We start from the raw sequence: 23,929 nt of genomic DNA, 5'->3' as shown, positions 1-23,929 counted from the left end.
ACTGAGCAAAAGAGACCTTTTTTCGAATAATGTATTAGAAACACATTCAATTTCAGCAGCTTTCTGTTAATTTACTGATGGGGGACCAATTTCACACACTTCGGTAAAATGTAACTGCCAATCAGCATGGTCAGAAATATGCCAAAACCAAACCATAATGTTGATTGTAATGGGTAAATTACATGCAGGAGCAAGGAAAGCTTAATAAGTGTAGTTTGCAAAGCTAAGAGACTAGGTCTTGTTCTTGAAATTTTTTATCCTATTAATATATCACGGACAATCTTTTGATAAATATGGGATATGCTTGAGCAACTTTATAAATGTTGATTTCGTGCCTACCATAAACATTTTACATAGAATAGATCATATACTCTTCCTCAATGCTCCTGAAGCATTTTCGATGCAGCAATAGTTAATAGCTAAATGTAAGGCAGAGAGGTGTGAAACATTGCTTTGATGGTGTATTTTCAGTGAAAAAAAATCTGTGCTGCCACACATCAGTTTATTGGAGGCAGTACAGAGTAGGATACTGAGAAAAAAGAACAAAACGGAAAATCTCACATGAGCACTGCTAGTTTGTATAATATGTTTCAAGTTATGAAAGGAGCAGCCACAGAAATAACATTTCATTCTGTTATTCACAAGGGATCAGTATAAATCCAAAGAGGACTCTCAATGATTTATCAGATTTTGATTGTTTTCCTTACACATCTTCTCTTCTTTCACTTCTAACCAGAAAGAATTTTTTTGTCATTTATCTATGCCAAACTGGATGTTATTTGCCTCAGTGGGGTCTTTCTTATTTTCTATTTCATTATGAGAAATAGATATTCTGCACGTTATAATACACAGTAGTTTTTCAATATTATCTCCACAGTATTTTGACCCTAATGATGGCAGCTTTCTCAGAATCAGAGTACACATGGTACACCATTTATGCTGTGGCATGTGAAAGGCCCATTGCCTCTACGACCTCATATATGGAGTGTCTCATGCATCAGGGATCCACAGTTGGGTGACAGTGAAATGCACTGTTGTGACGACAGCCAGTAAAAGGGCTAGAGCTAATGACATCCCAGTCATGTAATACCCTGAACAATTCCATTCACTGAGGCAAGCATCACAGTCCTTTCTGGCGTGGAGTCTACATTACTCTGGATGGCAATGCATGTTTTGCATTTCAGATAAAATGTTTGTTTCTGGACTGAATTTTATATGTTCCATGGAATGACATACATGCCCTTCAAGCGTTACACATATTTAAGGACAAAAAAAAAAAAAAAAAAAAAAAAAAAAAAAAAAAAAAAAAAAAAAAAATCTTCACATGGGTCTCACTCATCTTACACACATCAGGATTTAAACTATGAAAAATCCACGATAGGATGATGACAATATTATGAAAATGACAGATTGCTACTCACCATATAGCGAATATGAGTCGTAAACAAGCGCAACAAAAAGACTATTAAGCACGTAAGCATTTGACCAGAAGGCATTCTTCCAAAATAGGCATCATACTCACACACATTCACGCAGACGCAGCTTACACAAACACACACAACTACCGTCTGTGTGTGAATGTTTGTGTGTATGTTGTCTATTTCAGAAGAAGGCCTTCTGGCCGAAAACCTATGTATTTAGTAGTCTTTTGTTGTACCTGTCTGCGACTCAACAACTCCTCTATATGGTGAGTAACAGTCTTTCCTTTTCATAATATTGTCATCAGGATTTAAATAAGACATCTGTCTGGCTGTGTGGAGTAGTCCCTTTCATCTCAAAGACAGTAATAAGGTGTGATGCCATCGAATGCATGACATACTGAAAGTGTTTGGGATCCGTCCTGATCTGTGACTGTCCTACCAAGACCCACAATTCATAGAAATTAGCCAGGACTGGCTCAGAGCTCACATATCACTCAGTGATTCTTGGATGTACTCAAAAGAACGTAGTTCACATAACATGGTCACCACACAAGCACCCCTATGTCTGTGGAGTATTTAAGTCATTCTGACAGTTTGAGAACAAAGGACCTTATTCAGGTTTGCAGAGGTTGCTGTTGGCAAGCAAATGAATACACAAGATTGTACAATAGATAACCGTATTGTTTGCTGATGAGATGATATCATATGTGTTAGTTATCATATTTGATTCCATATAAATGTCCCCCACATGAAAATACTTCTACCATCTGCCTGTATATTACCTAGTTGGCAAGCTGAGTACATCTCTTATTGTTTTTGATGTAGGCTTTACTTGCATCATGTTGTTAGCCTAGGCCTATACATAATGTGTACTGCGACTCATCAGTCCTCCATCCAAGCTAATCCTTGTGCCTTGCGTGTCCAGTGAGCAGAGGTATGTCTCTGGGGCTGTAGATTCTGCACCCCTTAGTAAAGAAGTGGTTCTAGACAGTATGGCTGCTTACTTGCTCTTGTGTGCAGCAGAATCAGCAAGTGATTTGCTGCATTGTCTATCAGCTGTTGCAGTCCATAATAGTGAACATAAAGCCTTGTCATCAACATGTTGTTGTCCACAGTATTTTACCCTAATAATTGTGGTTTTCTCTGAATCAGAGTACAAGTGGTACAGCATTTATGCAGAGGTATATGAAAGGCCCATTACCTGTAAGACGTCATGTATGGAGTGTCTCCTGCATCGGTCGCCCACTGTTGGGCCACAGTGAAATGCACTGCCATGCTGACAGCCAGTACAAGGGCTGATAACATCCCTGTCATGTGATACTCTGAACAGTTCCATTCACTGTTGCAACAGGAGTATTGTTTCTCCAATACAACATTTATTTCTATTCAGTATTCTACGAATGTGTGACCGGTTCAGGTATATACTTGCAATCTTTTGTCCCTTATGCATGTATTAAGTGCATTAACTTAACATGAAAATTGCCACCCGTTATGGTGTGAGGTTTCATATCAGGATATAATCTCACACTAGCTATCAATTCCCCTCTCTCCTCCTCTCCTCTCCTCTTCTCTGCTCCCTTCCCCACATCCCCGACCTTTCTTTCTCTTTTATTGCCCTATAGGTGGAACATGTGGTTCTAAAAACAAGTATTTTCTTTTTCCTTTTGTCCATGATATTTGGTACGTATTCTGTCAATTCAGCAGGTCCTGAACTGTCTTTTTCTTAATTTAACAATCATTGCACAACATAGAATCATAATGATATCAATCAGTCAGTCAATACAGTACACTATGCCAGTTAAATATAATTGTATATTGTTTCTTGACATTCAGTTGTTTCTTTTACCAAGGTTATAAGTTATAGGCATTGCATGCATAATTTCAATGAACAATCATTATTAGTTTTTTTGCTGCTTGCCCCTGCCAAATGTTTCATAATTTCATTTTCTACCAGTTGTATATGCATAAAAAGTAGAGTACAGTCAGGATGGGAGGGTGTGCATCAAAATGAGTGTTCTCAAAGTAAAATAGTGAAATGTAGTGAACTTGGACTTTGTCCTGAAATTACATAGTACAGAAGGGCTCACCTTGGGCAGATGTAAAGGACGACTGTCAATCTAGGTGAAGAAAGGGAATAAGTAATGTGAGAGAGGTGGTTCAAGTTCAAGTAGCTGGTGCCCAGACCAGGAGAAGGCCGAGGAACAAGAGAGCATCTAGGCTATGCCCTGCCCTCCGAGACACTCCAGCAACCACACACAACTTGTTTCCCCACATTCCCTATTGGTTGCCTGGGTGGCGTGTGTAGAAGGTTTATTCAACAGAGAGCCGTAAAGACTACCCTTAACAGAAAGACAATGTGATGCTGTTTCTACAGTTCTCACAAACTTGTAAACACTGTACAGATGTAGGAAGTGGAGCAGGACTAGTGTTTGTAAGATATGGTCCATAACTTGTAAATAAAAGTTTGCATAAAAATTCTAAAATAAGTTTAGGCTAGCTGTTCACCATGTACAACCATTCCTCCTTCTGCAGGGGTGGTGGCTCACAAATTTTACGGTTCACCAGCCACTGTCTTGGAAAGAGGGGACTTATGGGCAAGAGGAGAGCAAGTGTTAATTCATATTTCATATTTGTCAGCAGGGGTTGTAACAATAACATTTCTTTTGAATGAGATAGTTTGAAACTGAAATAATCTTTCCAGTATATGTTAATAGTGACAATGTAGCAGTTAGATATTAAATTAGTGGCTATTTACACTAAAATAATCAAATATTGCAGATGATCTCAGAATAATTAGTAAAAATCAAGTCTAAGTACAGAAACACTTCTTTAAACAATATCTACACATTATTTCCATGTATGAAATTACCATTTGCTAAACCATTCACAATGCATTAATCTTCCTACAGCATAAGTCTTTTCATTGTTTTAATATATTCACATTATCATGCTTCACTGCTTATTTACAAGACCTATACCCTAGAGTTGTAAAAGCAAGGTTCTAATACTAAAATCCCTGGTAAATTAACAACCAGGGTGGACACAGTGTGCAAAACTGCACACATGCAGTATGAGGCTCAGCCTGTGTTGACACTACTCTGTACATCTCAGCTTTGTTTGATCCTTCTCAGAACTACTCTGTGCAGCATGACATTTCATTTAACAGTGTGATGCCACACTGTTTCTTCCGGTATTTGGTGTGGTGCTTTTTGGTTGGGTTGACGGTGTTTAGTTTGGCAGAAACATAGTGGCAACACTGTTTTTACTTCGCATGGTATAAAAGATGTTCAAAGAGCCAGTGACTTTTTACATAAAAAGAGGCAGTCTAGTGATCTGTCATCACAAGCATTGAGAATTCTCAATAACTATTTTGCAGTTGTGTAAGTGATGGATGCTTCTGATTTGCTATAAGCTGGCATTATAACACCATGCACAAAGAATTGAAAGATTTAATTGACAATGAAACAGCAAACCATTGCAACAGTTAATGTTCATTTGTACAGTATTCATTGTTTAGTGTGTCAGTTAGTGCTCATGAAGCACATGATGAAATTGGTGATACAAATAGCAAGTTTTCTGAAGTCACACACATTAATACACCATCAGTTTCAAAAGTTTTGGTAGAATCAAATGAAGTGCGTATAGACATTATGTATTACTGTGGAGTATGTTGGTTAAGACAAGGGGCATATCTGGAACTATATTTTGATTTAAGATCTGACATTGTTGAACTTCAGGAAAAAAACAAAAGCAGGGATCAAAATTAGGAGATACAGAATGGAGTGCTGACTCCACATTTTTATTGAACTTCACCACATAAGACTGTGTTAAGATATTTAAAAAGAAAATCAGACTGTGGAAGGGACAGCTTCTGACAAAGAATTTCTCAACTGTTTTTGAGCTCTTTTTATGACTGTTTGTCATTTCTGTTGATACTTCTCTGTGCACTCTGATCACTCTGCAGTGTAATTCCTGTTTAGAAGACAATATCTTTTACATTTAAACTGTCGTGGCTTTATATGACTTTTCCCTCATGAAGTTTTTCTCCATAATGAGGCTACAACCATGGTATCAATGTTTCAATCAATGTACATATGTGAAAGGGATTAAAAAATTAAATAAGTCATGATTATGTGGCAGCCTGAGTGACAAAAATCTGCAAAACTGATTGTGTTTGTCCATGTGCTGATAGTTTGTGCAAAGTTTATACTTTAATAGTCTTCATCAAGCCAAAAATAATTAAATAATACTGAAAATTTGTCTTTCTGGTGATCTGTGTTGTTGAGAAGTGTGAAATGTGAAACTAAACAACATGCAACAGTTCATTGTTCTTTGCTTGACTGAACTGCTATCTAATATTGTGTGACACAGTTTCTCCACCTTACTGCTTAGACAACATGATGTGATAGTTGAGGAAGTGCGCAGTCAAATGAGAGATATCTGCATGTGTGCATGCAGAATTCTTATCCCTCCATTACTTAGGTGGTGGAGCCATAATACAAAATCAAAGATGAACCATTTCTAACAGCAGAGCCTCAGAAATTGTAATGGTTGAACTCAATGAGAAGGGAAGCAAAATTCCTCAGTAATTGTCAGTGGAAAGGCAAGATAGAAAACATCAGTACTGCCAGAAGGAATTCAGCATTAACTATCCTTCTTCAACAAAAGAAGGAAAACAGAATAGTAGCAGCAGTACAGCAAGATTGTAAGAATTAAGAGGGGTGGGTGTAAAATTGGATGGACAGTATTATACTGCAGTCGCCCATTGATGTAAAATTACAGCACAGATTGACAGAACACATAACTGTGCTCCCCTCCCCCCCCCCCCCCCCCTCCTCCACCTCAGCAGTGTGAAGAAACTATACCACTGAAAAATGTTAAACATCAATCTGGACTTGCTGCAGGAAAGAGAAAGGCAGATACCAAAACTCAAAAACACAGCACTGAGCAAGGAAGAAACTCAAGAATGAATATGAGATAATGCTTGGGATTATATTAATACTAAAATTAAAATTCTATGGAGCATAAACGTTAATTAAAATTTATGACCAGATACTGCACTTCAGTTGATAATTGATGTGAAGATGGGTGAATATTCATCCGAAACTAGTAATCACTGAATGTTATATGATTGTGATCTGGACTATTACAAGATACTGTCTGTACAAAGATGTTTAGCCTCGTTAAACTTTTAGATTGCTTGTGTCCTCATTAACTATGTCAGGAGGTAACATAATGTGTTGTCAAATACGCATGAAAGATTTCTAAAACACCACTGTCCTTATAGTACAAATGGCTGCGATACTTTAAGTTTCAAATAATACAGTGACAAAATGAATGTGTATTTACTACTAAATACAAAGTTTAAATTAGTAGGCGTAATCCTAACAGTTGTGTAATATATCAGAATTAATGTTATATGGTACTGCTACAATGGCAGTTATGATCTTTCTAGAACTGTGACAAATGTTTACTACAGCTTCAACTGCATTGAGGTGCAAGGCAAGAGGCTTGAGACATGAGGCAGTGGGAAGCTCAGCTGGTGCAGTTGTCCCATGGTGATTTAAACTTGATTGTAGCAAACCATGTATAGCAGGTAGAGGTGGAGTTTATGATGTTACCCACATCAACGGCTGCTGTATGTTTAGTGGTGGAAAAGGGGGGGTAGCTGTGCATCTTTGTGTGGCTTGTTTATCTCATCTCAGATGCAAGAGCTGTGTGCCAGGCCGTGACAGGAGCTGCACAATGATTCACACTTCACCTCATACCGTAGAGGTAACTCATGTTCTAAAAGGGGAATTCCAATACTTGTGCAACTCTCCACATTAATTCATCTTTAACTCTATAATATCTTTACATTATCTCTCAACATCAGTCTCAACTTCCACTTACGAGCAACAGTATTCAGTAAATATATTATCATATCAATCATAATGCTTCATTAGTTTTGTGCACCATGACACATTACAATCACTTCCACTGCCACTCCATATTTTTTTGTAAAGACACATTATGGAACAAAATATTTGCGAAGGAAGAAAAGCAAATTAATGAAGGTGAAGGAGAAAAAGAGAAAGGGGGAGGGGGGGGGGTGAATCAGTCCTGCAACCTGGGATGTCACACAGCATTCTAACAGCATTGGCGACAAAAGGTGCTGATCATATTTCTGGGACAGTATGATGCCCCTGCATGCTTATAGTCGCCTATTCTCACTAGTAATCTGTTTGACTCTTCCAGAATTGTCAGAATGTAATGGTTTGCAGCTTTTCTGGAAGACCTAAATGCTGGTGTCAGGTCTGTATCTGGCCCTGAAACAAAAACTCGCTCCCACCAAAGTTTACACGATTTGGCTAATCCCATGGTGCACAGATATTGTTGGTCTTGGGTGAGACCCGGCCTCTGAGTAGAATGTATTGTAAGGCCCTCAATGCTCTCACATATGTGTAGGTGGAAACCCATTCCCATCAGTGGCATGAAATGGTGGGCAGATGTTGACACGATAGATGGAAGAGAGAGTGTGGATCCTGACATGAAAACAAAATGGAAGAAAATTCCACAGCCAGATCAGAGTCTTTGTGGCACTACTCAACAACTCGCAAGTTGCAAGGTCCTGTATAAGAAAAATTTCTACCCAGTAATCATCTTAAAAGTCATATTTAACAAACACACATCTATAAATATTTCTGTCCACAGACAGTGTCTTCTTACTTATTCTTCATATCCATACCCAACTGTCAAAGAAGCAATGTTGCTAGTGCAATAGAGTCTCGGAAGTGCAAGATAACTACTGGTAATAGATAGTTTCCTAACCTTACCGCATTTGTATTTTATTCTACCCGTAGTCTTCTCTATAAATTACAGTTGAAGATGAAGTAATAAAATTCTCTTGATCATTTTCCATTAAAAACTATAATTGCAAGTGAACTTACCAAAGTGTGGCACAATGTGCATAGACAGAGTGATGCCGGTAGGCTGCAGGTAGCTAATGGGGAAACATCTGTGGGGCATGGTGGGTCGTAACAACCATAGACAGCATGCACATGCATTTGGCCCGTCACAGGCAACCCCTGGCAAGGCTGCAGGAACAGCGTGGACTCATCACGATTTGCAAGCATCATGCATGCAGACAGGTTCACAATAGAGCCCGGGCTCAGCAGTGATGTGCGGCAACTGGAAACCTCTGGCCGGAGCTGGCTGGCAACACCAGTGAGAGGTGCCAACTCATACACAGCACATGTAAACAGTGTGTTGTCTTACTGCACAGCTCTGTGAACTAGCAGTGTGAGTAGGGCTGCACTGGCCGACAGGCAGCATTCTGTGGACTCAGACATGGACTGTGCCTGCTATGGTAATGGAATGTGCAGGTGCAATGCACTCCAGGCAGAACTGCTGATGCACTGCCGCATCTAGCTTGTGGCAAAATAACAGCAGTGACATCTTCTTCCACTGGCCACACAGCATTGAATGTGAACCAAAGTTTTGCGGCCTCATTTCAGGTGGAACAGTGGGAAACCCTGACTTCTTGACACCAGTTTGTACGAGCCTGAAAAGTAGAGTTTGGTTGGGTGGTAGAGGAAGGCATCGGAACAGAAGTTTTCAAGACAAAAGAGTAAACTGAAGTAAACCGGGACTATATTCTGAAATTACAGAGTACAGAAGGGCTCACCTGGGGCAGGAGTAAAGGACCACTGCCAGTCTAGGTGATTGAATGCAAGAAATGGAGTAGGCATTGTGAGAGGAAGTTGTTTGTATTGAATGGCTGGTGGCAGGTCTCGGAGGACAGAAACATAGGTAGATGACAGTGAGCCGTCTGCTCTATCTGAAGGCTGAAGTACAAGGGAGTGTCTAGATTTTGTTCTACCAACTTTCCTGCAACCACACATGTGACTCATTTCCCACATCCCTATTGGTCACCTGGGTGGTGCATGTAGGTGATTCAGCAGAGCGGTGAAAAGTATACCCTTACTGGAAAGGTGGTGTCATGCCAATTCCATATTTCCCACAGGCTCATAGGCAATGAACAGACGTAAAGAGTGAAGCTGGATAAGAATTTGAAAGATGTGGCTGATACCTTCTAAATAAAATTTTGCATAAAAATTCTAAAATGTGTTCAGCCTGGCTAGCCATCCTGTACACAGTGACCTATTGTTAAAGCTGCCACTTTTGTTGTAAAAATATACATTAAGTCTCAAACTGTGGCATAATATTATATATCTTTCAGTTTATATATAATCTGTTTGTTGCCCATTGAATTGAAGATGCCATTAATTAGCTGTATGTTTTGCTCAAAAACATGTATTTCATTTGCAGGACAGTGGCAGCAACAAACATGAATGAGACGTCTAGCAGATCTCATGCAGTGTTCACAATATTTTTTACTCAGCAACATGTTGATAAGGGCACAGAGTTAACTACTGAGAAAGTAAGTAAAATCTCATTGGTTGACCTTGCTGGTTCTGAAAGAGCAGACTCTACTGGTGCCAAAGGAACAAGACTCAAGGAGGGAGCCAACATCAACAAAAGTCTCACCACATTAGGAAAAGTCATTTCAGCTCTGGCTGAAGTGGTGAGTATCGAAATGATTCTTATACATCATTTTTGCAGTATTTCTGTGTAAAAAAGTATTTAAATATAATTCCATTTTTTCCCTTTTCATGCTTATTCTTTAACTGTCTGACAAGGCGGTGAGTAATCTTGTTTGTTTCTGTCTTTTTTTCTTGTAAGAAGAAATATGCTCTAAGCGATATACCTGCATTTTATTTTCAGGATTAAAAAAAATCTGGTGTATAATTGAGTTACAAAATATTTCAACAAGAGAAACTTATAATGCAGAAGTCCCAAAATTATTGCCACTCTGATACACCAAAGGATAGCTGCAATAGATCTCCTTCATGAAATAAAGAATCTTTTCAGATATAGTTAAAATACCAAAAAATGTCTCAGAAATATTTTTAGTGTGATCATGAAGTATTACACAAGCCATTCTTTAGATTCAGAAGTGAAGTGGTGCTTAGGTTAAAATATTTGACACATTAGGAAAATTTCATGTTACATTAGAAATGTTTGAAACTTGTCAGAAGAGCTTTGCCCCCCACAAGAGTGACAAAGAACTGCACAAGCTTGATTGATAATATTTCTGTAGATAATAACAGAATAGGTAACATATGTGTAAGACAGATTTTAAGTGGTGTTTGTGGCCATGATGGACAGCTGTTGAAAATGCATGTTGTAAGCCCTGCTAACAAGAGTTGTTATATCAATAGATCCTTTAGATTAATCAACGGTAAAAATCTGCAAACGTTCAGTGGGCATTTGCAACATTTGGAATGGGGCTCAGTGTATCAGATTAAAATGGCAGTGATAAATGTTACATGCTCTTGAACGAATATGTTTCACTGTTTGGTGCTGTATTTCATAAGAAAGTTAAAAAAAGTATCACCCTGAGTGATTGTGGGAGACTGGCTCATGAATGGAATCAACACATCCTGTTCAACAAAGAGAACACTTTCTACTTCATTCAGAATAGTAATAAACCTCAGGATAGGGAGTGCTACAATTTATAGTGTAGCATACTAAAGAATATGATTTAAAAAATCAAGAGTGTGTTCACTAAAGCAGAAACTGACAGTATAATAATAAAATAAAAACAATTGGAAGGTTCTGAAAAGGGAGACAGACAAAATTTCAGAGGATGTAGACTGTACCAAAGTTGGTCATAATGGCAGCATAGTGGATGAAGATGAAATAGAAGCCAATATCTTCAGCAACCATTTTTGACAGTAGTTGATCAAATTGGTTGTAAAGGGTCTTTAAGTTAGAGCCTTGAACCTTCTACAAAAATCAGTGCACAACAGAATTAGTCAGATGCACTGTATAGCAGATGAAATACAGAGAGTGGTTAAGAGACATGAAAAAGAAAAATTCCTTTGATGGGGACAATATATTAGTCAAATTACTTAAGATCTCCTGTAAATGTATTCTTGTGAAGTTCTCTGTCACCTATCTAAAGAGTTTCTAAATCTAAATAAATTCAAAGTTTACTTGAAAACCTCCATTACTAAAACATTCATCTCAGCTTCCTCTCAGCACCCAGTAGCCTACACACATGCAGCATTCCACCACAGGATCTGTCATCTCCTTTCTATTGCTGTCTACCAAGGAGCTTGTGACCATGAACTTGATACAATAGAAACAATAGTTACTAATAACAAATTTAAATCCAATCTTATTGGAAGAAGGAAGCCAAAAGCAATATTTTAAAAGGTGAAGAGTTTTTCTGTGATTTCCATGTTCCACAGCGATTAGGTAGAGGTTTCTTCAATACAAAGGATAAACAACTGGCCATTGTGAAAAGTGGGGTTTTTAAGACCATCTACTGAGAGTGTCAGTCTTGCTATACTGGACTGACAAAGATGTCAATCTGTACTAGACTGAGAGACACCATAGAGGCTGGAGATGAAAGGATGCAGATTCATCCTTTGCTGAACAGTGGTTAAATGATACCCACAAATATGTAGTAGATGTAAAAGTCCTACACATAGAGGGAAAGGTGGAAAGCTCACTCAATTAGAAATAGTAGTAATTATAACACAGAAGTGTGTATCCACCCCATCTACTACTGAATGAATAATCTCAATTCAATTATTCATCCCTTTTAAACAACACCATAACCTCTACCTAGGAGAAGAACCTTGATACCATCTTTCATAAATATATAATGACACAAATAACCATCCCTGTGCACGTAGCTTTACTCCAGTGTGTGTTTATTCGTAGTTACGGTAAATGCTGTCCTAATGAATGTTGTACCATACAAAAGTAACATTAGCAAAGAAGTCAATAGAGATAACTTTTATAGTTTAAATCAAAAAATGATAGATTAAGAAGCTGACATGTTTGTCTTTGCTTGGTTGTCATCTTTGGATTCAGATGTGTACTTGAAAATGGGCTTATAATCCAAGACCTAGGTCATACAAAAATAGTAAAGTGTTGTGAAACAAGGCAAAAAAGTGGTTCATTTAGTTACTACAGTCTAATTATGTCAGAAGACAGATTATTTGAAATAAACTCACCATATTTTTACCATACCCTTTTATGTAGATGATTGTACAAATATGTACCTTAATACTTTGTGCCAATATTAACCTGTTTACATTGTATTTTAAATTAGGCAACTAAGAAAAAGAAGAAAGCAGATTTCATCCCCTACAGAGATTCAGTGCTAACGTGGCTACTTAGAGAAAACCTTGGTGGGAATTCCAAAACAGCCATGGTTGCTGCAATCAGTCCAGCTGATATTAATTATGATGAAACATTATCCACACTAAGGTAAGCAGATCACAGATATTTTTAGTATTTTACAAATAGAAAATATTTTTGTAGTGCAAAACTTGTCCAATTAAGTCAGAACTTTTTCTTCAGTGGCATAGCTTTCAATTCTGACATCTTTTACTTTTCTGTTACACTTTTTTTAATTAATTGAAAATATTTGAATTTTTAATCCCAGTTGTACCAAAGAATGTCAAAAGAGCAGCAGATGATAAATAACAAGAAATAATAAAGCTGCTGAAGCAGTGACTGGCTACACTGTAAATGTTAAATATCTCTCAAGGAGCTGAGTAATGTGCGCAGCATATTTGTGTGTTATCACAGTCACAGTATAATTATAGTGTTTTAGAGTTGTGCATGGTGGGAAACACATTGCATATCCCACCACATAATAAATGGACAGAATTATTCAAAACAGCCCTTATCAGCCTTTTAATACAAAAAATTCTGTGACCTAATCATGCAAGCATGTTTTCACCACAAAATGTTTCATTGCCTGAGAAAATTACACACGGATGTAATGAGAGCTAACAGGGGAACATAACAGACTTCTCAGTTTGCACCTAAATGTTTCATTTATGCCAGGTATCTCAGTGATTAGGCGCCATCAGTGGAACGTCATTTAAGCATTCTTCTAATGATCAGGTAACATAAAGCAGTGCAGGAGCTGCAGGTAGACATTGTATGCCTTCAAGAGCCACCCACCAACTAAGGTTAGATCACTCAGTTCATACCCAAAGTGAAACTAACTATCAGTTGCGTAAACCAAATGGTGAGATCATGACCCAGATAGTGAATAGATCATTAGAAAGGTTATTCAGCCTTGTTCTCAAGACACCATGTTTGGCAAGGGAAAAGGAAATGATGGAAATAGCTTATGTTTATGATCAAACAGTGGAAAGTCTGGGATGCAATGACAACAATATTATGAAAATGATAGTCGGCCGTTGTGGCTGAGCGGTTCTAGGTGCTTCAGTCTGGAGCCGCGCAACCGCTACGGTCGCAGGTTCGAATCCTGCCTCGGGCATGGATGTGTGTGATATCCTTAGGATAGTTAGGTTTAAGTAGTTCTAAGTTCTAGGGGACTGATGACCTCAGATGTTAAGTCCCATAGTGCTCGGAGCCATTATGAAAATATTAGATTGCTACTCACCATATAGAGGAGACATTGAATCACAGGCAGGCACAATGAAAAGACCTCATTTCAGAAATCCAACAGGATCTCCAGTCCCTCCTCAAATTCTTTGGACCCACTGAGAGGATCTCTGCATTTGTGGACCAACACGTTCAGCCTATTACATGTAATCTACCCTCCTATATAAAAGACACCAGCCGTTTTTCCCACCACCTCTCTGTAGTTCCTGTTCCTTTATCACACGGTGCCATGTATGTCACTGTTGATGCCACCTCCTACTACACTAACATCCCCAATGCCCATGGTCTTGTCATAATTGAATTCTACTGCTCCTGACACCTGACTGACTCCAAACTTGCAACCTTCTTCCTGGTCACCATGACCAACTATAACCACACCCAAAATTATTTCTTCTTCGAAGGCATCACTCACAAACAAATCAGTGGTATAGCAATGGGGACCTGTTGGGTGCCACCCCGTGCCAACCCATTCACAGACAATTCAGAGGAATTTTTCCAAACACCTCTCTTGGTTCAGATTCACTGATGATGTCTTTGTGATCTGGACAAAAGTGAGGTCACCTTACTCACATTCCTCCAGTGAGGATGGCTACATCAGTACCTCTGTCCATTTCAAACCTACTAACTACCAGCAAAACTGCCATTTCCACAGCTGCCATCCATTAAATACCAAAAAATCCCTTCCATACGGCCTAGCCATCTGTGGTTGTCACATCTGCAGTGATGAGCAGACCCTCTCCCAATATGTCAAGCACCTCACTGAGGCCTCCACAGATTGAAACTACCCACCCAACCTTGTACAGAAACAGATCGCCTATTCCTTGTCTCTCTATTTACTTGTGCCCTCCAGTCCGCCCCGGTAGCTGAGTGGTCAGCGTGACAGACTGTCAATCCTAAGGGCCCGGGTTCGATTCCCGGCTGGGTCGGAAATTTTCTCCGCTCAGGGACTGGGTGTTGTGTTGTCCTAATCATCATCATTTCATCCCCATCGACACGCAGGTCGCCGAAGTGGCGTCAAATCGAAAGACCTGCACCAGGCGAATGGTCTACCCGACGGGAGGCCCTAGCCACACGACATTTTTTTATTTTTTGTGCCCTCCACATGCCTACTGTCCACCCACAAAGGAGTACTCCCACATGACTCACTACCACCCAGGATTCTCCCCCAGGGTTTAGACTACCTCTCATCATGCCGTGAAATGAGAAATATCCTACCCACTATCCTTTCCATCTATCCAAAGCAGTATTCTGCTGCCCAACAAACCTCCGCAATATCCTTGTCCAGCACTACTTCACCACTGCCCACAGCCCCATGCCTCGTAGCTCATATCCCTGAAATAGACATAGGTGCAAGACATGTCCCATACATCCTCCCACCATGACCTACTCCATCCAGTCACAAGCATCTCCTATCCCATCAAAGGCAGGCTACCACTAAAAGCAGTCATGTGATGTGCAAACTAAGCTGCAGTCACCAAGCTGCTTTCTACATGGGCGTGATGCCAACAAGCTGTCTGTCCACATGAATGGCCTCTGACAAACTGTGGCCAAGAGACAGCTGGCTGATCCAGCTGCTGAAAATGCTGCCCAACAATATGTGCTTCACTTCAATTATCAACATCTGGACCCTTCCTATTAACACTAGCATTCCTGAATTGCACAAATGGGAACTCTCCCTGCAATACATTCTAAATTCCCATAGCCCCCTGACCTCAAACTTTCCTAGTCTCTGTCCTCCACTTATCATCCCCTTCACTGTCTTCACTCCTTCACAACACACCCACTAGTCCAAAGTGCTGAAAGATGTCCCTTTAAACTATATTACCTAATAGGCAGGTCTTAAGAGACAGTTGAAATTATTGTTTTTATATAGTGAGATAGTTTATTACATAGTTATTTCCTTGTGTACTTCTCTCTTTTCCACTACCCCCACCCCCACAAACCTCATGACTGAGCCTAGCCACCCTACCCTGTCCTCACCACATCCCTAAATACTCCCACAAGCAGCACTACACCTTCCTCCAATCTACCCTGGAACCCCACCCCCGCACCCCCCCTCCCCCCTCTCCCCTCCGCAACCCAACCCAAGCCTCCACCTTATTCCCAGATTGCTGCTGCCCAGGTGCACTACGATTCAGTCCAGCCACAGTGGCCAGAGACAGTGGTAGTGTGTAATCAAGTAGTGCTTGTGAAGCGGGTGTGTGTGTTTCTACTTCAGATGAAGGCCTTTCGGCCGAGAGATAGAATGCATATCATGTAATGATGACATGATAACATGATCATGTACACATTTAAACATACAATTAAGTAGACAGAATATTTAAAGTGACTTATTACTTTAAGTGCTAAAAGACATTCCTTTAAATTATATTACCTAACATGCAGGTCTTAAGAGACAATTGAAATAGTGATATAGTATATATTGTTTTTACATGGTGGGATAGTTTAATATACAGTTATTTCCTTGTGTTTAAGAATACATTTAAATTATGAAACAGATTTTAGTTGTATTTTATTGCTTGCTTCATGGCCACAAAATAAAATTAAACGAATATGCTGGATACCTTTATACATTATTCTGTGTCTGGGCAACAGTTTTCATGAATTAATTAATTTAGGAGAAAGAATACCAGAAATCTATAAAGAATAAGAAAGGAAGTCTAACAATGAATTTGGAAGCAATCCACCTTGCTTATGTGTGTCTAGTATAGACAACATGTAGGTTGTTTTTAGCCATCAGATTCTAGAAGTCAATACTAGACAAGCTCAAGTATTGTGGCATGAGTGGGACAGTGCACAAATGGTTTAATTCGTACCTAACTGGAAGAGTGCAGAAAGTTGAAATAAGTAGTTCTCGTAACATGCAAAGATCAGCACATTCCTCAAACTGGGGAACTATCAAGAATGGGGTTCCACAAGGGTCAGTCTTGGGTCCTTTGTTGTTCTTATTATGTATTAATGACTTGCCATTCTATATTCATGAAGAGGCAAAGTTAGTTCTCTTTGCTGATGATACAAGTATAGTAATCACGCCTGACAAACAAGAATTAACTGATGAAATTGTCAATACTGTCTTTCAGAAAATTACTAAGTGGTTCCTTGTAAACGGACTCTCACTGAATTTTGATAAGACACAGTACATACAGTTCCGTACAGTGAATGGTATGATGCCATTAATAAATATAGACCTTAATCAGAAGCATATAGCTAAGGTAGAATATTCCAAATTTTTAGGTGTGTCCATTGATGAGAGATTAAATTGGAAGAAACACATTGATGATCTGCTGAAACGTTTGAGTTCAGCTACTTATGCAATAAGGGTCATTGCAAATTTTGGTGATAAACATCTTAGTAAATTAGCTTACTACGCCTATTTTCACTCATTGCTTTCATATGGCATCATATTTTGGGGTAATTCATCACTGAGGAATAAAGTATTTATTGCACAAAAGCGTGTAATCAGAATAATAGCTGGAGTCCACCCAAGATCATCCTGCAGACATTTATTTAAGGATCTAGGGATATTCACAGTAGCTTCTCAGTATATATATTCTCTTATGAAATTTGTTATTAACAACCAAACCCAATTCAAAAGTAATAGCAGTGTGCATAACTACAATACTAGGAGAAAGGATGATCTTCACTATTCAAGATTAAATCTAACTTTGGCACAGAAAGGGGTGAATTATACTGGCACTAAAGTCTTTGGTCACTTACCAAATAGTATCAAAAGTCTTGACAGATAACCAACAAGTATTTAAGAAGAAATTAAAAGAATTTCTGAATGACAACTCCTTCTACTCCATAGAGGAATTTTTAGATATAAATTAAGGAAAAAAAAGAAAAAAAATATTTAAAAAAATAAAATAAAAAAATAATAAAGTTGTTATATTAACTTAAGTATGTTGTTAAATTAACCTAATTATGTCATGTATTGGAAAATTTGACTCGTTCCACATCATTACGAAATATCGTATTCATGATCCATGGAACTAGTATTAATCTAATCTAATCTACCAAACTCTTTGCTTCTCACATTAACTGTTTTGTATTTCATTTTGTAATTTTCAAATTTTAATTATTGGAATATATTTGAGATGACAAATGATTTATTACCATTTGCACCAGGTATGCAGACCGTGCAAAACAGATAGTATGCAAGGCTGTTGTTAATGAAGATGCGAATGCTAAACTTATTCGGGAGCTCAAAGAAGAAATTGTACGTCTTAGAGATTTGCTTAAGGCTGAAGGAATTGAAGTGGAAGAAGGTTTGTGGAAATTGAGTTATTTTATTGTGTTTTGCATTGATTACAGTACAATGGTATACATGTTATACATACCCAGTTATAAAGATATATTTTCCTTAGAATTCTCTTGAAAATTCCTTCGCACAGACACCAGTGACCAAGAATTTTGCATGTGAGCTGTTACACATTCTTGTGCAATTATTTCATATTATCTTATATATACACATTAGGCAGCAAATTTTCATAACATTGAGCAAATGTTATCTACTTACAATGGAAGTAAAATATGACTACTCACAATATTTATGACAGTATTTGTCAGCATTGTCCCACTTATTCCTGTTTCTGTGCAAGGTAAGTACACACTCCTATTCTGTCATAAATATTGTTAGTAAGTGTTCTTGTGTATTTTTCATGTAAACTGAAAATTATAAATGTTAATGATTAATAATGAAGATTCTTTCTTATTTGATAACACTGAAATAGTGTGACAACCTGACAGGGAAAGCAAACAGCTACATACAGCTCAGAATGTTTTAAAATTGCTTTGTCAGATGATGACATGAAAGCAGGTCTGTAAGATAACAATTACAAAAATTGGCATATGAATCTGAAACTTTCTTAACTCTCCTGAAAGGATGAAAAATTTTAAAAAAAAGGTATAGTTGTTCATAGTTTCTTTTCTTTATATCAGCTCACATTTGAGACTTATTTCCTCATTACCACATATGATTTATCTTCAACCAAATGGTGCATTTGTCAAACATGACTGTGGAAACTTCCTGGCAGGTTAAAACTATGTCCTGAACCGAGACTTGAACTCAGGACCTTTACCTTTCATGGGCGAGTGCAGTACCACATACGACTGTTTATACAAATAATGTATTTATTTATAGTGTGAAAGGCCAGATTAACAAGCATGATACTGAGACAATCCAAATTTTTCACTCGTGCTGATACATCATTACCTGCAAACATCAGTTATATTTTCTTAATCAATCAGAGATTTAAGTTTTCCTTGTGGTACTTTCATGGCTTTTATATAGATATATTTCACTTATCTGCCATGCAGTCATGAATCAGTGCTACCATTTTTGAGTATGCACTTTTACAGTCAACATGAAGTGTTTCCTCTGACTTGAATCATGTCCTTGGTAAACACTAACATGTCACCTTAATTATATGAGCATGTCTCACTGATAAATACATTCATAGCTCAAAATCTGTTGGTCCCAATTTATTGAAACTCTCCTATAACTACTGTGTATATTCTTTGGATCATACAGCTCTAAGAGAGAATAGGACTTAACCTGTACCCAAGATTTAATCCTAGAACAAGTATTTCATTATACAGATGTAGTTGCGGGTGGCTTGATATTTGCAGATACTTGTATCATTGTATTTAACTGAATTTGTGTTGAGAAATAGATAAATTATTTCTCTTCAAATGGGTGATATTTTGGAAGATGTACAGAACTTTTATTATTCTTTGGAGCAATAAGATCATAAGAGAAGTGCAATGCACAGTTGTCTGTCAGTATGCAGATATGAACTAATAATCTGCCGCTGCACAACTTTAGTAGCTGGTTCTCTTACCCACAAAAATATCGATTTAAAACTGTGGAGAACATACAGTGATATTGCAGATATCAACAGCAAAAACTGAGCATGAAAAAGTTTACTATTAAATACCTTCCTTTTGCACAGTGAGTTATATACCACATCTTACAAAGGTATTTTTTTTTTCTCAAATTTGCTGTAAAACTTGGAAAGAATTTTTTTCTCCTTCCCCCAAATTGATCTTCCTATTTTTTAATTGATCTTCATATTTATCATTCAGAGTATCTTATTTCAGTGCCTGTCGTGTATTTAATAATCATATTGGATATTTAATTTTCCTGTCTGTCATCATCTCACTAACCTCCGTCTCTTTTTTTTGTGTATGTATGTACTTCTTCCTGCTCTATATATCATGATAGTCATTCATACTGTTGACATGTTGGTTATGAAACTGAAACTGCAACAGTCATGTGATGTTATTAAAAGAAGTGTACATACCTACTACCCAATACATAACAGTTAATTTTTAATTTGGGGAAGAAGATACTTGTACACACATTGTTCTCCTATCACAGCATATATGGTCATGTAACGTGAAATGTGGAATGATAGAGCATTGGAAAGCAGGGACAGGGAAGATCATATACAGTGGAGTGATGTAAAGGCCAGGAAAGGATTAAATTTGGTGTTTGTAGAGAAATCCAAAAGCCGCAGAGAGAACCATAGTAGACAGAGAGATAGAAAATATCCACATGCAGAGTGGAATGGTGCAAATTGAAGAATACATAATGAAAAGAAGAGATTAAGTGTATAATGTAAGGATCCAGCGGCTGCAGTGAAAAAACATGAAGAATACAAGAAAATAAATAGTAAAAAATATGGAAAAGATGTAAAGTGAACTGAAAGAAAGTGGAGAGAAGTGGGAAGGTTTGGGGAACTCAGGATCAGGAAAGATGTTTGGCAAATCAAATGTACTAAATAGAAGTAGTCTATCCCAAATGAACTGCAAGATCTCAAATGGCAGAGGAGCAAATGTTAAAATTAAAGACCAGTACCCAGTAGTTCACAAATTTCTTCACTTTCTCAAGATGTTGTTTTCTGCATAATCATTCTGTAATTCTCTTGTTTCACCCCTACCTTCCTCTTTAGTATTTTGCCTTTGAACACCTTCTGCTTTCATTCTGAACATATGTTACCCATATTTTCTTACCTCATTTCACATCTTTATGTATACTGATAAATTACTTTAATTTACATTTTAAGCTTTCCATTGAAGTTGTAGTTAAGATTTGTTCACATTGGCTGTCTGTTTCGCCACATCTTACATTCTTGTAAATAATGAGAGTGCCGGTCCACCTACCAGCTTGGTACATGTGAGATGTTTTCCTTAGATTTCTATTATACAATATGTAAATGTAGATTGTTGGAATAGGAATTTAACTTAACAGCTATTTTGGAATAAGGTGGATGTTCTGGTGTCTACTTAGTAAAAGGCAGCATTACTAGGCACATGCTGATCATCACACAGTCCTGTTTCATACCACTTTTGGAATGAGAGGTCCTTGCCTCTGTCCATGTAAAGGGAAAAAACTTGTTTTGACATTCCTTTCAAGGCTTCAGTCTACTTGACCGATGGTTTCAAAAACAGTGTATCACGTACAAAGGTGGTGAAATGGTGATACTTTATTCTGTTCTTCCTGACGTAGGCTTTCTCTGGGATGGTTTCATTTGACTGTAAAATCATCTCCAAGACCTGTCTTCCATCTACTTGCATACTAGACCCTTTCTGCAGTGGCCTAGGCATTGGCAAGATGTTACATTCTGACCTACCTTCCATCTCTACTTATATTTAGTGTATAGAGCATGGTAACAACCATCTGCTTTGAATGTTATTGTTTCATTTGTATTAGTGATGATATTTTTTGTGAATAAGTACCTGCTTTAACTCCCTCTTGTCATCTTCCTAATTCTAGAGTAATAGATAAATGGTAAACATTGCCAACAAATAATAAACAGACAAGTTTGAATACTGGTCAACAAAGAGTTTTAATCTTAAAAGAAGATACATTCTCTTTGTTATTGACCACTTTGATTCAAAATTAGTAGTAATAAAGTTAAATTAATATTTGGAAGCAACTCTTGATATACACCTTGTAATATCATCTCTCATTTACCTTTCAATTTTCTATTTTTTTAAAAGAATTCTTTCAATATTTACATTTTGTAAGTACTTCTCCTGGGTCATATGTGTGCATTATAAGGAACTCATACAACTACCAACTTACATCTTACAGTGCAGTCAACTCTTTCATTGATAAATGCCATCTGTTTATCACTACTTCACTTGTATTCTTATATTTCTCTCTCTTCTCTTTTTTGAGTAGCTTTCATGTTCCTGGTCATATTACACACATTCTTCCCTTACTCCTCTTCATTACTGATATCAGAGAAGAAATCCCCATACACCACCACTCTCTCTCAGCTTTTCACTCCCATTATCCCATCTCTGTCATGTCATGCCTTTTAGAGCTTAAGCATGTTACTGCCCAATGTATTATGATTTTTAGGATTAGTTAATATACCCATATTTTACAAGGCAACCATCTTTTTTGTAGTTTTAACTGTTAGATTTTGTTTGTGTAATATACGGCTGACTTATAAGAAGTCAACAACTTCTCTGTTTGACTTTTTAAGTATATTCTGCCACAGTGAACAAAATAGTAGCTGTTATCATTACAGGACCAATGGTGTTGCAAATGTTGTCATTATTAGAGTAACTGTAACTTTATTGACATTCTGTGCTTGTTCACTTGTCTTATCTCTGACTTCATGAAAGAAATATTGATTTCAGAATCATTAATTTGGGGAACATAATTGCTAGTATACATAACTGTCTGATGGTCCTGTTGTGAGCACAGCTCTCTTCATTGTAAGAGTATTTGTATATATATACATGTATCCACTGCGGTGTTAAAACCATTTATAAGTTTTTGGAATGTGTTATTTGAAAAACAGTGGAAGCTAGTATTATCTGACTATGGCTTTAAGGTTTCCTAGCTTCCTGGAAATAGTAACATTCTGCTTTATTTTTGTATTATTCCTACCTAGGGCCAGATGGCAAAGTGATATATGAAAAGAAAGAGAATAATAATAGTAACGACAACAGTAATAGTAAGTAAATATACTGCTCTATGAGAAGAAACATTACTGCTTTCCAGTTGCTTTCTTTTATTTTTCATTTTGGGTAACTCGTCATAGCAAAATGAGAAACTGAGACAGCCATTTCTGTAACAACTTTATAGAACAGTGTAGTACTAAGTACTTTGGGCACACAAACGTAGCATTAATTTCATATCGTCAAAATTCACAAGAAAGCCTCATTTTCTCATTTCATGTATAAAATTTTATTTCCTATTTTTTTCATTGTTTGTCTGGCTGTTTTCTCCTTTAGTCATTGGCTTCTGGCTTTTGCCCTATTGAGTTTAGCATCAATTTTCATAATTTATGTATTTACCATTCCCTGACAGTTACTTTGTGCAGCAATGCGGAAACACTTTGCACTCTGTGTTTGTTATGAAGCAGCTGTAATCAATATCTATGAAATACTTAAACTGAGATAGTGCTGTAGAGTTGAAGATATCATACGATTAAGCAGTTCATAAACAGTGCACAGAGCTAGAAAGTAGCAAAATAACAACTTAAAATGAAAATTTTAGTGCACTTTTAATTGTCTTGATGACACATAGCTGACAGAGCAGAGCAGGATACTTGTCTGTATTTTAATGGATTATGAAATGGCTTTGCTGTGCAAGATGTTGTTAGGTATCTGCCACTGCACCTGAATTTGGTATATTAATACAGAAAAAGTCCTTATTGTTCTGCTTATGTTAACTGTGCTTCTTTTTTTGTTGTAAATAATGTGGTGTACAGTGTAATAAATTTTTAATTACGTATGGAAAATCCCAAAAAATCAAATGCCTTTTATATGTGTCAGTCATAAGTGTGCTTTGCATTTGTACGATATTTATTTGAAGTGTTTCTTCTTTACCAGTCTTGTTCATGTGCTGATCTTTGTTCCTTGGTCATGTAATGCTACTTTCTTTTAGATAGTTTATTGACATGAAATATTATTTCCATCATGTATGAACTATCTTCTCTGCTTGCAAAATTGCTATGTACAGCAGAAATTCCGTTAGAATTGATGGCAAGCATGATGTG

General features: G+C 37.4%; 1 protein-coding gene across 6 annotated transcripts in view; it reads left to right on the top strand.

The window, feature by feature from the left end:
• The window catches only part of LOC126458130 (kinesin-like protein unc-104), a 376,183-nt gene that overhangs the window by 213,755 nt on the left and 138,499 nt on the right, over positions 1–23,929 (top strand). For all 6 annotated transcript variants that reach the window (XM_050094968.1, XM_050094971.1, XM_050094972.1 and 3 more), the window contains exons 7-9: positions 9,732–9,987; positions 12,592–12,749; positions 18,033–18,172. In XM_050094968.1, coding sequence (XP_049950925.1) covers positions 9,732–9,987; positions 12,592–12,749; positions 18,033–18,172 — 554 coding nt within the window. The remainder of the gene's footprint in view (positions 1–9,731; positions 9,988–12,591; positions 12,750–18,032; positions 18,173–23,929) is intronic.

Source organism: Schistocerca serialis, chromosome 2 (genome assembly GCF_023864345.2).
Source record: "Schistocerca serialis cubense isolate TAMUIC-IGC-003099 chromosome 2, iqSchSeri2.2, whole genome shotgun sequence".
NCBI classification, from domain to species: Eukaryota; Metazoa; Arthropoda; class Insecta; order Orthoptera; family Acrididae; genus Schistocerca; species Schistocerca serialis.
Note: the sequence above shows the minus strand (reverse complement) of the source record. Positions and strands in the feature narration are given on the sequence as shown.